This window comes from Anthonomus grandis, chromosome 1 (assembly GCF_022605725.1).
Source record: "Anthonomus grandis grandis chromosome 1, icAntGran1.3, whole genome shotgun sequence".
NCBI classification, from domain to species: Eukaryota; Metazoa; Arthropoda; class Insecta; order Coleoptera; family Curculionidae; genus Anthonomus; species Anthonomus grandis.
The window spans coordinates 28,486,892-28,503,563 of record NC_065546.1 but is presented as its reverse complement, the minus strand read 5'-3'; the positions used below and the strand labels follow the sequence as shown (position 1 = coordinate 28,503,563).

The window sequence follows — 16,672 nt, the reverse complement described above, 5'->3', positions numbered from 1 at the left end:
TTCGATAAATTACAAAACTAAATTCAAACACAACTGTTTAATTTTTTTAAAGAAATTATCAGATTTTTGCTTAACTTGCATTAAAAATTGTGTCTTTTGACCATCATTTCCCAACTTTAACTAACTATCCTGGAAAAGAGAATTACTTCACTGTTTGGCAAGTAATTTCAAAAGTTGGCGTATCTAATCTAGATTTCAAAATGCTAAGATACTTGCTAGATTATTGGCTCAATAGGGGTATTTTTTTAGTACGTAGTAAAACGTACTCTAAGCTAAGTTAATAATTGTACAGTCAAAATAAATTATATAAAATTTTATAGATAATTTTTATAAAATTAATAAATAATTTAATTTTACTTTAGTGGCAACTAATGTTCAAATTTTCTGCCTCCATTCCTGATACGACGTTTTCAATTGGTTTAGTGTACTCTTTTTCTTAATTTTAATTAAATTAAGAAATATTAAAAAATTGTTAAGAAATTTCCAAATTTGTAACCACAGTACTAAAAAGATCAACAGAAGGTGTCATTTTTTTCGTTTTTTTTTAAGTCCCTGAGCACCTGGTCTTTTACCCGTTTTCGGCTTATGTTGCTTTTTGGGACACCCTCTATAATAATGTTAACCTATACATCCTGTAGATATAAAATTACAAGTATTGAACTTTTATTTTATTTTCTCAGAAATGATATTAAATAGAGAAGGTAAATATATATGTATGTACGTAAAATTCAATGGTATTAGGATATTGTTTTGCATGTTAATTGCATTCGTTATGATGTTTATGTAATTAAAATGTAGGCTATAGTTTATTGTTTTACATAATATTCTTGCACTTGCGTAGTTTTTTGCTCTACAAAGTTATAATAATAATAATAATAGTTTTAATTATTCAATATTCAGCAATTATATACATAAAAGATTTAATATTCGCAGTGCGGTACCAAATAAATGTATACTTAAATTTAGTACAAAATAGTAGAAATAGACCAGTATACTGGTCAGTGGTAAGTAGCAAAAATTTATATTTAGTTGTAAACATTTAAACAGAATTATTATATCAAAAGGAAACAAAAAAGAAAAAGATTCGGCGCTAATAGATTAAATGTTTCTTTTTATAAATCCCAAGATTTTAATGACTTATTACGGCAGTGAGTAATAGGATCTACAAATAATATTTTGGAGTCGAATATATTAGCAAGATCACGCATATTATTCACTAATTTTATGAATAAAAAAGGGGATTTTATACACTTGTAACATACATTTTTTTTACTACCGAAGAAAACATAAAAACAAATTAAAAATAACAATTTTTTTCTTTTTAAATTATAAATTAAATGTCAAATTACATTTGAAATTGATTTGATTTCATTGCAGTCACAACATTTTGCTTGGCTTCAACATTTTGAAACGGAATGCTTTAATTTGCCGGGTTATAAGATTATTTAGACAAAATAGAGAAAGGCGGAGAGCTTGGGTTTTAAATTGAAAATTTCATAAATTTAACTTGAGTTTTAATACTTGTGAAGTAGTAGGAATAACTTTTATGATTATTTATACTGATCAATGTATTTCATAATATTGCCTACAGCAATATTTGTGGATAGATTTGAAGATCTTCTTAGTTCAACTATAGATGTAGTATGATTATATAATTATAACAGGTGCCCTAAATATTGATTTTTAAAACAACACATATACTCAGATAGACTAAAACTTATTTTAACTCATTTCAATCTTTCTCAACGAAGAACAGAAGCTTCAAGAATTAATATCATTACAGAAGTTTTCAGTCTTTAAGTGATTAAGTAATACGCAATGACAACTTATTGTCCATAAAGTCTTCTATAAAAGTTATGAGGAATATTACGAGGTATTTGTATTTTAAAACTAATCGATCCTAGCTATCATAAAATCAAAGAAAATGGTGAAAAACCATGAAACATAAATATCAAATTATCAAGGGTCCTATGGAAAAATTATTTTTTTTTATCCTTCTATCATGTACTACTTTTAAGTACCTTTAAGAAAGGTTATTAACGATTTGACTGTAAAATAAACGGAAAACCTATTTCTTTGCATTTTTCGATTTTGAAGCAAATCCGGGCTCAAAATAAGCATTTTTTGAAAATATGCTCGGATTTCAAAATTAATTTTTTCTGGTCAAAAACCATTCAAAAACTAATAAAAAAGCTCTACGACAAAATTTTCCACGATTTATACGAGTGCCATAATATAAAGGAAAAAATTAGGTCCCATGCATAAGAGTCTATATAGGGATAAGACAATCGGGTTTTTACGTGGATTTTTTAAATTTTTCTGTTTTATTTCGAAAGGCAATTATAATAAAATATGAAAAGAATTAACAGGAGGAGAATAAGGAATAATAGAAACCATCCACGAATTGAATCGAAGCTATAATAGAAGTCGAGATATTAGTAAAAATGTGAAAAAAAATAAAAGAAAACTCGTTTTTTCCCACTGTACCATTTTTTTTCTTAAAATGATAATCGACAAATTATAATGTAAGCCCCAAGTTGGCAATTTCCAGTAAAAAAAAACCCAAGAAATTTTTTTTTTGTCGAAAATCTAAAGGGTTAAAAAATGGTTTTTATTTTCTTCTAAATTTTTCAAAATCTATATTAATGCTACAATATTATGAAAGAAGATAAAAAGATAAGTTTCCTTTAAAGCCTATGTATTCGAACCGATGATTTTTTAATTTTTTTTTGAAAGGCAAATTTAAAAAATAATTTAACTAATTAAGATAAAAGGAATAGGGTAATACAAAATATTATCTATAAATACAGTGTGACCCATTTGTTTTCGGGTCACCCTGATAAAAAGTTTATTTTTAGTGCGATTTTGCTCGGGTTTTTTTTAAATGTTAGGTCCAGAAAAACTGCATCATTATAACAAAAAAAATTCTGCCATGCAAATTTCAAGGCCTACTAATGTCAGTTTTTAAGGGCCAAATTTTAAGAAACCATGCTAGGCATTTTTTTAGCAAAAAATTGTGCACACTACTGAATTCGGAATCCCCCAAAACGGCCTTATACCAAATTTTATCAAAAAATATTAAGTAATAACAATTTTATAACAAAAAATAAAAAGGGAAATTATGCATTTATTTACATTTAAAAATGTGTAGATAGCCATGAAAAAAACAAATTGAACAAAGATAGTACAAGCAAATAACAATTCCAAACTAAATACAAATAAAAACAAACAATAAACTAACAAAAATAAATACAAACAAAATAAAAACAACAAACAAAAAAATTAAAAATTCACTCATCACATTAAATCCACCATTGTTTTTTATGCATTTTATATTCCTTTTGCCTACATTTAAAATAACTTTACGGACTTGCTCTGAGTAGTTTCTGAACAAACCTGGATTATTCTTACTTGTAGATCTTCTAAATTTTGAGGTCTTGATTTGTACAATTTTTCTTTAAGCCCCAGAGAAAAAAATCACTCTCACGAGATGTGTTATCTCGGTGGCCACTCAACGAAAGGACTGTTTCGTCCTATCCAACAGTTTTCAAAATGTTGATTTAACCAGTCTCTTATTAAACGAGCATTATGGACAGGACAACGATCTAATTGAAGCTTCATTCTCAAGAAAATTAAAAAATTCAATTGTATTCAAATTACCATTAAAGAAAAAAGGGCCAATAATTTTGTCGCTTAGTATTCCACACCAAACGTTAATTTTTTGCGAATACTGTCTCCTTGCATTTATTATAAATTCTGGATTCTGCACGGACCAGTGGCGGCAATTTTGACTAGAGACTACGCCATTTGTGGTAAAAGTGGCTTCATCGCTAAAAAGGATTTCATCTAGAAAGTTTCTATTGTTTAAATATTCTCCCTGAAGCCAATAGCAAAACTCTAATCTTCTTGCCTGGTCACCATCCTCTAAGGTGTGCAAAAATTTTGGCTTAAATGCTTTTATGTTATTTTTTTGCAAACATCTTCTTATACTTTCTCTGGGGATGTTAAGGACCAAACTAGCCGTTCTGACACTACTTCGAGGAATGCCGTTAAAATATTCCAAAATGTAATTTTCATTTCTTCTGAGCCCACGCCGTCCATTATGTCTATTTTTAAGTAGATTTTTCGAAACAGATCCTGTTTCATTGAAAGTTTTATTAACACGTTGCACAGTACTTAGACTTACTGGTCTATCAGGATGCCTAATATTAAATTCTCTGGCAGCTTCTCTCATCGAACGCGTGTTACCACCAACAAGACGAACAATTTAAATTTTTTCTCTTAAATTTAAATTTTCCATGATTACTAATACTATCTAAACACGTTCTATTACCACTTTTGACAGTTAGATGATACAATAGAGTTCGATATTTCAATAATTTTTATCCTCTATTTCAGAAGTGTATAGAGCAATAAACTGGGGAATTCCGTTCTGTTTGGCTACATTTCGTGGTAGTTCATAGGCGCAGGTACTTATAATATTTATGAATTTAATTTTCACGGATTAAATGCCTTTATTTTGAAAGAGATTAAATACTAAATAAATACTTTTAATCCTTTTGTATAGGTACCTATCTTTTAACGCTTTGTAACATGCAAAAATGGGGTCAGGTAATATATACAGACTATAAATACTTTTAAATCATATTTTAAACGTTAGTAGTCATTGCTACGCTGTAGTGTAATCACAATATTATTATCCCAATATTTAAAAAATGGAGGTATTCAGTCCAACGAAAAGATGTACTAAAAATTCTCCACTATCGCTGAGTGAAAAAGTTATTATTTTAAATGTACATGATTGCATAAAACACGATTACCCTAGTTTTACTGTGCAAGAAATTGTTGAAAAATGTTCTCGAATGAGTGGAATTGGAAAGTCCACCATTTTCAAATTGTTGCGGGAAAGAAAAGTAGCAGGTCAAGTGGAATCTCCCAAGCAAAAGCCAGGACGACCTACAAAAGTCCTTGATGAAAATACTAAATGTATAATTCGAAGAAAAGTTCACTCTTTTTATTTTAAAAAGGAAATACCCACCCTAGACAAAATTTTAATGGAGCTTGGCCGAGATGACAGTATTCCGTTGATAAGTAGAAAACTTTTATGGAAAACTTTAAAAAATATGGATTTTGCCTGGGAAAAGCAGAACCGCAAAGCACTTTTACTGGAGAGCGACGAAATTGTTTGTTGGAGACGACAATACTTGAGAAGTATCAAGCAGTACCGCAGGGAGCAAAAGAAAGTTTTTTATCTTGATGAGACGTGGATTAACGAAGTTTATATAGTCCAAAAAATGTGGCAAGACAAAAATATAACCAGTGCTCGCCAAGCTTTCATAGAAGGCCTGTCTACGGGTATTAAAGTACCTTCGGGAAAAGGAAAAAGACTTATAATCACACATATTGGAAGCGAAGAGGGATTTTTAAAAGAAGGTCTGCTAACCTTTGAGTCGACTCGCACAGGAGATTACCATGAAGACATGAACTCAGACGTTTTCGAGGACTATTTTGGTGAAATGATAAAATTTTTTCCGGCTAATTCGGTGGTGGTTATGGATAACGCAAGCTATCATTCACGGCGAATAGAGAAGACGCCAACTTCAAGTTAGAGAAAGCAAGAAATTATCGATTGGCTGACTGCAAAAGGTATTGCGTTTGAAGCAAATTTGATAAAAAAAGAACTGCTGGCAATAGCAAACTTACACAAAATTCGTTTCATGAAATACGCCGTGGTAGATATAGCCGAAAAATATAATATAACTGTACTGCGCTTACCGCCATATCATTGCGAACTAAATGAAACTGATATGGGCGCAGGTAAAAGGATTTGTAGCAAGACAAAACACGACTTTTAAAATGAAAGATGTTAAGCTACTGTTTGATCAAGCCATTACGGAAGCGACACCAGAGAATTGGCGAAAAGCAGTCCAACATGTAATTAAGCAAGAGGACAAAATGTGGGATCTTGACAACCTCATCGATCAGACAGTCGATCCTTTAATTATAATGTCAAGAGGTGATGACAGTTCGTCAGATGACGAAGAAGACTACAATCTATTATAATTTAAAATTGTTATACACTGTTCAAAAAGTGCCAGATCCAAAAGTGACATTTTCAACTGTTTTACTCTACATATTATGTTCAATAAATTTGTGAAAAAAATATATTATCCATTTAAACAAAAGTAACTTTCTAAAATAAAATAGCATTTAAGTACATTAATTATAAGGTAAAAAACAAGTCCCAGTTACACGCCTTTGGCGAACCGTTTTCAATGTTTATCAGTGGGTAACAATGGGCAAAACTCATAAATTGACCCAAAACCGGGTGGCACTACCTGCAATCAACGAAAAGAAAGAATTTTACATTGAAACTAATACCCAACTCAGGTAGTGGCATAAAATATTGGTGGATCACCAGGTACCACTTTTGCATACCTAATGAGGTTTTATTGCTCTACACACATAGTTATAGAGACAATTTAGAGGTAAAGCGCATTTCTTTTTTTTATCATAAAATTGTTATTATTTAATATTTTTTGGTGAAATTTGGTATAAGGCCGTTTTTGGGGATGCCGAATCCAGTGGTGTGCACAATTTTTTGCTAAAAAAATGCCTAGCATGGTTTCTTAAAATTTGGCCCTTAAAAACTGACATTAGTAGGCCTTGGAATTTGCATGGCAGAATTTTTTTTGTTATAATGATGCAGTTTTTCTGGACGTAACATTTAAAAAAAAACCTGAGCAAAATCGCACCAGAAATAAACTTTTTATCAGGGTGACCCGAAAACAAATGGGTCACACTGTATATACATATCATCTAATAGCAAATTTCAATCGAATAGGAAATTTTGAGTCACGTGACCCTAGAACTTAATATTTTAAAATTTTGTAAAAAATCAACAAATGCACCCTAAATAAACCCCAAATTCCAAATTTGAACCCAATCGGATCAATAGCAAAAAAGTTATGAAAGTCACGTGACTTTAAAATTCTATATGTTAAATTTCTGTATTTTATTACTTGTATCCTAAATAAATCCCAAATACTAAATTTCAACCCAAGCGAATCAACAGCAAAAAAATTATGAAGGTCACGTGACTTTAAAATATAATTTGTTAAATATCTGTTAAAATGTAATAATTGTATCCTAAATAAAGCCCAAATAGCAAATTTCAACCCAATCGGACTCATAGCAAAAAAGTTACAATAGTCACGTGACCCAAAACTCAAATGTCACATATCTGTCAGAAATAGTAATTTCATCCTAAATAAAGCCCAAATACCAAATTTGAACCCAATCGGACTCATAGCAAAAAAGTACCAATAGTCACGTGACCTGGAAGTCAAATGTCAAATATCTGTCAAAAATTAATAATTGCATCCTAAATAAACCCCAAATACCAAGTTTTAAGCGAATCAGACCAATAGTTAAAAAGTTAAGGTAGTCACGTGACCTTAAAACATAGTCATGTTAAATATCTGTCAAAATGTATTAATCTTATCCTAAATAAACTCTAGGTACCAAATTTCAACCAAATCGCACCAAAACCAAAAGAGTTATGAGACTCGGCTAACCTAAAAAATGAATAAATTCGAAAAATTATTATTTATATCCCAAAACCAATGTTTAAGAATTGTTAACATTTATTAATAATAAACTAAATAGCATAAAACTCACCTAATATCTTAATTCATATTTTAAATTAAGTAGATCATTACGACTGACCCGCGTATATATTCGAATATTTTTAATAAAATAATAGAGCAAATTTCACTTTGACTCACCCCGGTATAAACACACTGACATTTCAAAAAAAAACGGAATTTTTCGAAGATGTCAAAAATGTCAAAATGTTTGCCGAATTTTCCTGGCCGCAATACACAATTTCCCCAAGTGATATGCACATATTCGGAAAGCCCATTCATTTTCTGATTCGGTGCTTCCTTTCCCTGATCGTTTCCGATTCATTTTCATTGATAATTTTACAAAAAACCCAACCAAGTCCCGGCCACCTGTCACGACTAAAAAATGTTCCCACACCAGGCGTCAAAGTATTGTTCCCACTAGCCATTTCTTTAGAGTTTAGGTTGACACCTCCAATTACCTGAAAAAATGCAAAAAAATTGACTTTCTTTATAAAATCGCATTTTTCGGGTACTTGTACTATCGCTGGAACCCTGAAATGTAGTAGTATGTGTTGTAAAACAAAATTTTGGATCTTTTAGATGTTGCTTGATCTTTTCACCATGTACAGGGACGCTGCAAATGAATTAAACGCGAAAATTCGAATTGCTCAGAACCTATTAAGTTGAAAGATTGTAATTTTACACAAATAATAGGGTTATTAAAGTATTTAATACCTGAGAATATAAATAGTCCAGGTGCCACCACCAAAAAGTTATTTAATAAGTGATTTTTGGGTCGGACCTTCATGGGTAAAGTTCATTATTGCTCGCCCTGTATGGTTTACAAAAATTTCGGTTATATGGCATATGAAAGATAAAGAATGAAGTTATTTTTTGAAAAAAAATTTTTTTTCCCAAAATAAGTATCGTTTGGCAGAAAATTCCAAAAAACTGAAAATGCCAGAACTCGTATAATACATTTTTTACAAAAAAAAGCTCCAAGTATGTGAAATCTCTCATAAAATTAAGTCTTTTCGCCGAAACACTTTTTTTATAATTTTTTTTAGCCTCTGGAGAAGTTTGAATTTTTTTTAGTCACTTTTGTTCACTTATAATAACTCACCCTGTATACCGATCTGGCCCAAAAAGTATACAGCTCTTAAGCTTCTAATAGCCCTTAGGTCCTAAAAATTTCAAGTCGTTTAAAAGCTTTTTATTTGAGTTCTCGCACCTGGAAGGAATTTGACCCGTTTTTTTATGAATTTTTGACTTTGAGATAGTACCGCTCCGTTTGGTGGTACCGGAAAAAAAAATTGTTTACGGATCCATCATTTTCAATGTATTAAGAGGCCCTATGCCAAATTTCATCGTTTCGCTAGCCATACAGCCAAAGATATGAATTTTTATTTCTCAAAAAACACGAAAATTAGGGTCGGACGTGGCGTGCATAATATAGTCGCAGACGCTCCTATATAATAAAACCTTAAGATTTAATATTTATTTAGGGATATTTAGGTTTTTTTGAAAAAGTACATTATTTTAATAATTGTTTAACTTTAAATCCAAATAATTATAACTGCTCTATATGACCACCACCACTATTAATACAATTTATATAATCTTGTTCAGTCTTTTGTATCGTATTTATTATTAATTGTCTATGATTTTGGTAAATATAATTTATAATAGAAATATTTGTTTCCTAGTAAATGTCAAACATTAACAATGCAATTCCCTACCAAGATCTTCAATATTTAATTTTTTTAAAGTTTGGAGCCCGATATTTGAAAACTAATTAAAAGTTATAAAATCATATATATTTGAAATCGGAAAATTTATTTTTTTTTAACTATGAAGTCATATATAGAGCATTCTAAAAGGAAAAACTAACGATGTGTCAAAATTTGACATTTCTAAAAGAGAAAAAAAAATTTAACATCGGATTCAAAAATTTAAAGTAAAACTCCAAAAGTTTTGTATAAAATTTTTTTCTTCTACTTTCACCTAACCTCTGTAGAAGGGAGCCAATATATGGAGAAAGACCTTGTACAAAATGAAATGATGAGTTCAATGGGCTTTCATTAATTCATTATAGTATTTTCCCAATGCTTTCCCATTTTTTTAAGCAGTGGGTTTAAAAATTGTTATGCATTTTCACCAAAATGAAGAAACACCTTTCGACGAATAATGTAAATGTCTGATGTACCTATAAAAATGAGTCCAATGGCTTTTCAAAAAATCTATCTATTGGTAAACTAACTATACTTTTCAAAACATCTTTTGGAAGGCCAATGATGGTCCATTGGATAAAGATAATTTATTATTATGAATTATTATCATTTGGCTTATACAAAATTATAATCCACAGGATGTCCATAATCAATCCATGGACATTTCAACCTAGCTTGGACCAATGTAGGACATTGGAGGATGTGTGCTATTCGGGCAGTTGGTACTTATTATTGCCAATTAATACATTGGTATCCGCACTCAGGACCTTCGTTGGTTGGACATGTATATTTTATACGTACGCAACAAACATTTTCTATGAAGTTCTGTAAAATTTATTCTAAAATAAATAATTACGACACTGCTGACTATTTAAGACAATATTTTTTTCGGCTTAAAATTATTTCTCGGATATCGCAGATACATTTATTATTCTTTGTCTTTGTTTCGAAAACGTGCTAAAAATAAAGATAGATTTTTATCGTCTTGGATTTCGTTACTCCGGATTTATATTGAAATTTACGTGTCTACCCTTTCTTTTTCTTTTTTTTTTTCGTTAAGATGGTCACCTTATATTGAAACGAAGAAAACATTTAAATTTATACCCAAATTTTAAATTTATACTGCCAGTAACAATGTTTTTTCAAAAATAAACACAAAAGTGGATATATGAATAAGTAAGTTCTAATTATAGCGTTTACTTACAAGCCTCATCGATCCGCGGTCGATTTAATTTTGGACCAGTGACAGACCTGAGTTAGTTTTAACTAAGACCCGCGTCCTGTTAACCAAACATTGTTAAACCGATCGGTAAAGCTGACCATATACGTGGAAAAAAATTATAAAAGCACTTAAAAGCACGAAGAAAAGTCCAAAAACTGAATTCGTGAACTTGAATCCATCCAATTATGCCATGTTTTCCGAATGAGAAACGATGGATATTTTTAGAACGGTTGTATAGTTGCCGGACTTGACTGGTCAGTAGTTAAAAATGATCATGTGTTGTTTAAAAAAATTGATTGTAATATAAAATTTTCCAGAACTTATAACGATATGAAAAAAGGAAAGACGGCTTTACCCGAAGAATTAAATTTCGAAATTAAAGAAGGCGAAAATGTGTATCTCTTTATATACTGTGCTACTCTTGTTGCTGTGTTTATTTGTTTTGGAAAAATCGTGTCAATTTTATACCGGGGAATAAAAAACGAAGGTGAGATATTCATTCTTTCAAATAAAATGTGCTCTTAAACATATAATCTTGTAGTGTACGACCGAAACTCCGAAAGTGTTAAATATAGTTCAGTAAATCGTAACTATATGTAAGTTAACGGATAACTGGCCGTTCCTTGATCTATTTGTTGTTCGCATGTTCCTAAGCCGAGCAGTTCGATACCATTTCTAATTAGTTCGTTAAGATCGCTCAATGATTTGATTATCGCGAAACGTGCGATTTAATTTTGTGCTGTCTTGAATGGATTCCTATTGTATAAAAGTCTTATAAGTGTTTTCATTTTCTCTTATCATTTTTCTGATGAAATAAAGAGATACACAAACGTGTTCAAAATTGGGTGTTTCGGGAGTACCATGTCCGCCTTGGCAGCGATCTTAGGCACCTCCAAGAGGCGAGAGGGTATGATGTTGTTAATTAAATTTCTAAACCGTTAATAATTATAATTCAGTCTAAAAAGTCAATATCCTTCCTTGTTCTAGAGTTTGCAAAGAACCAACCGTTCCAAGACTTCTCGATCTCCCTTGTTTTAGAACTTCCGGGATTTTGATTAGAAACAGACTTCAAAGAAGTTTTCTTTATACAAAAAGTTTGCCAACCCCTATAATAGAAATTGAATTTTCACAATGGCATAGGTCTGAATACTGTTGTTTGTCGGATGCTTTCACTTAATTAATTTTGGCTTCTTACTATTGAATATCAATATCTGAATTGATATTGTTCGCGAAAGAAGACAAGCCGTCGATTTATATATACTGATTTCCCTAGTACGTAAAATCAAGGGCACAACAGCTAACCTTCAACTTTGACAACGCGCTTTATCAATTTATATCTGATATGGTAGAAAAAAAACCTTTTAGCAAAATTGAATAAAAGGCGTATCTATATATAATTTTCTCTTTTCCTATTCGTTTATCAAAGCCAAAGGTGTCGTAATAATAAATTGAATTATAAAATAAGATTGTGTATTTGCCTGATGATTGACCAATTAACGATACAACGATTTTTCGATTTTTTTCGTGTGTTTTCTATAACATTAGAATGAAGAAATACTTGGATGAACCACTGTTTAACAAAAAAAAAACAAAACTTTTGTTGTATCTCTCTAATTTCATTTCATTTCATAATTCTATTTCATTATACAGTATTGTGATCTCATGGTTGCCATTTAAGTTGTGGTTTGGTCAATCTTCCTCCATATTTATTCCTGTCTGTGACATTCCTGATGTCTTCTTAAAACGGAGCACCGGTGAATTCTCTTAACTTTGTCGATTCATCGTCTTCGAAGTCGTTTCCTCTCCAGATTTCTATGCACAATCAGTTTTTCCAGAGTGTCGTTTTTTCTTTCTAGTGACGTGTCCAAAATATTTTACTTAAAATTTTTATTTTTTTATAGAGAAATTTCATTTTAAAATGATCTTTCTAATGAAGCACTTTTTTTTTCTAAAAATCGTTGGCTCTAAAATTGCTCAAGCACCAATTGCGGCATCGATAATAATTCATTTTTGTGTCACATAATAAAAGCATATTTCAAGTAAATTAAAAAAAAATAAAAATTGGCCCAACATATTTTCTGCTATACCGAGACGATCATTAATCACCTCCTGACCCGACGGACGCTTTGCCAAAAATGCGGTGACCGATAAATAATTGAATATTATGCGTCAGACCAATATTATTTTATTAATATTTTTATTTAACATGGAATAATCCCAAGCAATACATCATATATTATTATCGTCAAATATATGTTTATCCAACGATTTTTTAGTAAATTTTTGGTCTTGGTACATTTATCAACTGTATAAGGTCGAGATATATTTATTAAATCGAAGAATATACGTATATCATATACGATTCTGTTTACAAAAGGAAGAAAATTTCAGCATTTGAAAACATATCTACTTTTTAAACTTGGTTACTATACCTCAAATATTTGATGAAATTCTTCTGAAAAATCAGTGTTTTTCGTCTATATTATCCAAATCTAATATAATAACGCTATTTTTATACTACATATTTACATATGAAATTATATAAAATTTAAACAAGTAATGTTATTTAATTAAATATTGAATATATGTTTTCCGCATAAACATTATTTTTCATCAACAAGACCCTTAGCCCACCCAAAACATTTACCCAGCAAGAAATTATTTGAGAAATCACCGTTTTTCGACCATAATATCCAATCTAATAGCAATGTTTTTGTATTAACTATTTATTAATATACATATATATAATTATATCAATAATAAATAAGCAAGCAATCTGTGTTATTAAATTAGATATTAACAACGAAACCACGTTATCCATGCGTATTATTTGGGAAAAAAATTATTTTTAAAAACAATTTCTTAGTGGCAAGTAGTGTGGAGTGGGTAGAGGAGTAAGGGTTAATGAAAAACATTTTTTTGCAAAAAATAATTGCCTGAGAAAAAAATGCTTTTTCAGAAAACTATATGTGATACAAAAATCTATAGTTTTTGTATCTATACTTTTCTCATATAACTTTAAGGATTTCGAGTAAAGCTTAAAAAAAAACCCATTTTATTGCTCGACAGCAAGGCGTTTCGCTATGAAAATTGCAATAGGTGCGCCATTTTTTATCGCCAATAAATGGAAATTCAGTTTTTGATTTTGAAAGTTTTGGAAAAATTTATTTTTTTTTTGGTTCTAGACAACTTTTAATTATCTAGGTTCAAAAATACAGTTTTTAAATTAAAACTATTGGTATAGTTATCAACCGTATATGGTCAAGGTATATCTAGTAAATTGTAAAAGATACTTATATCATATACGATTCACTACACCTCAAATATGTGATAAAACGACGATATCACATATAAGCCACTTTGTAGGATACGATATACTTTTCATACTCGTATATATCTTATAGGGTAATAATGGAATATCACGCACAAAAAAAGGTTTAGAAAAAAAAAGAAAATGCATTAACGTACATAAAACAATAATTATTACAAATAGGATATACAAATAAAAAAATATTTTATTTTACATACATCATCTACATTATACATTTTCTAAAATAAAATTTATTTTTGAAAATGCAGTGGTGTACCTTTTTTTAATTAAATGATATTTACGATAAATTCCTTATGGACGTCATTGGTAAAAATTATTATTTTTTCTTTGTACGCTGAAAAATGCTCCCTGGTCCATAAAACATATCTGCAAATTAAAAAAATATATATCTACATTGGTACTAAAGTTATTTTAAAAAAATCTCACTCCATTAAACGCATTTTATAAACGTCTTAAATAGTATACAATATACCATACTTAAATATTTAACTTTTATGAAATAATAATTGTATATTATTAACATGTAATCAACATTCTTGTTAAAAACATAATATTAAATTCCTCAACCTATAGTCTGGCAAGTGGATCTGAAACAGCGGCAGGAATGTGGGCCAAAATATTCGACGTTGCCACGTTTAACCTCAAAACGTAATTGTGCGGGACTTACTTTCTAATAATATGCAATATAAGATTTTTTACAATCACAAGATATAGAGGGTAAAATGTTAAGAATTATAATCTAAATAGTTATTCCATTTTGGCTTTAATACGCAATTGTTTTACCATTAAATATGGTACTTAAGTACTTAAATGTTTGTCCAAAAAATGGATCATGTTTAGTAAATCTGGCAACATTACGTTCCACCTCTACATTCCTACTTCTACTCCTCTACTTCTTGTATAATAGGGGTCAGCCATTATGAACCTGAACGCTTTGGAATTGGTTTCCCTCGCCGCACGTGTTTTTGATATGAATTATTTCGACAGTTCATTGGACAGCGTCACCTGTTTACAATGCTTGCTGCCGTTTTAAAACATTGATTACTATTGAAGGGTTGACAGTGGCGTAGGTTTTATCGTTGATTTTTGGATTCCGTTTATTTTATATGTTATTTATTATTTTGTTTTATTTGTGGCTATTAATTAAAAAAACTGATATTAGTGTTGTGTATACCTATAAGTAGGTAGTGTAATTTTTGTAGGTTTGGAGTTTCACTGTTTTATTACTTACATGAAATACCTAATATTTAATTTTTTAGTTTGTTTTATTATTGTCTACATATATACGAATAATAACATTTATTATAATGAATAAATTCACTGAGGGTAAGGTCCTTCATAGACAAACGAGGGAAGTGATAGCAAACGTTTACAGGTTAGTTATAATAATTTATTTTAAAAAAAAGTGAAATACTTTGTGCCTCTTAAAAAAAACAGTAGTTTATATTATATTTTATTGCTTTTTGTATACCAACTATGCATTCAAAATGTTGTTATTAGGATTTGCGATGAAGAAGCTGCAAATAATTCGATGAAATTGCCTCTTAAGCGTAAGCTTGATCACGTTTCCCTTTATACCGGAGTCTCCGTATCATCTGTGAGAAAAATTCACAAGGAAGGTGAAGAAAGGCGACAAAATAACCCTGATGAAATGTTAGCCGGTCCAGGGAAAAAACGGCCACGGAAAACTGTCGTCGAAAAAGATGACAGTTTTCATTTTCAAATAGTTAGGCATTGTATCATCAGATTTTACCTGGAATATAAAGTGGTTCCGACAACTAGAAAGTTGTTAAGAAAATTAAAAGAAGATTCAAATTTTTCTTATTCCAGGGAAACGCTTCGGCTTTTATTAAAGTCAAATGGCTTTTTTTTGGCGTAAGTTTCAAAATAAGAGGAAAATCTTAATGGAGAGGCCCAATATTCTTTCCTGGAGATACAAATATCTTCACGAAATACGAAAATATCGTGAAGAAGGCCGAAACATTATTTACTTGGACGAAACTTGGGTGGATAACGATTTGACGTTCAAGAAATGTTGTCAGAGCGGTACGGTTACTGGTGTTTTAAAAAATATTAGTTCAACGGGTAAGCATACAATACAAAACAGTGTGTATAAGTTACAGTCATATATTTTTTCACGGGCAAGGACCCGTTAAATTTGAAAAATATATATATTTTAAATGATATTTTAGGTCGGCTAATAATTGTTCATGCAGGTTCCGACAAGGGTTTTGTGGACAATGCCTGTTTAATATTTAAAGCCGGATTGGCCACAGGTGATTACCATGGCCAAATGAATAGGGAAAATTTTACTAGATGGCTCACGGAAAAACTTCTCCCAAATATACCTGCCAATTCGGTAATAGTGTTAGACAATGCTCCTTATCATTCGGTGCAGGAGGATAAAACCCCAACAAAATCCTCTTTAAAAAGAGATATAATCGCCTGGTTAACTAAGAAAGGTAGCTATAACAACCTAATTAAGCCTTTTGAACTGATAAATTTTAAATTTTAAATATATAAATGTACCTACATAATATGTACATACACGGTGAGCTAATGAAAACTTTCCACCTCAGTTTCATCAGATATTTTCTTTTAAAAAAGATTTAAAAAGATATTTTCTTTAAAAAAAAAAGATTGGCAAAAAATATTTTTTTTAAGAAAATGTTTGCAAAAAATGGGGTGGAATAAGGTTTATCCTGTATATTATTATGTATTACATATACTATATGTTATAGGTATAAGTCACGATGCAAGT

At 30.3% G+C, this 16,672-nt stretch overlaps 1 protein-coding gene across 14 annotated transcripts in view; it reads left to right on the top strand.

The window, feature by feature from the left end:
- The window catches only part of LOC126736627 (calcium/calmodulin-dependent protein kinase type II alpha chain), a 166,409-nt gene that overhangs the window by 120,576 nt on the left and 29,161 nt on the right, over positions 1-16,672 (top strand). For 2 of the 14 annotated variants that reach the window (XM_050441128.1, XM_050441161.1), the window contains exon 12: positions 681-701. The exons of the other annotated variants lie outside the window; for them this stretch is intronic. In XM_050441128.1, coding sequence (XP_050297085.1) covers positions 681-701 — 21 coding nt within the window. The remainder of the gene's footprint in view (positions 1-680; positions 702-16,672) is intronic. 14 annotated transcript variants of the gene reach the window in all.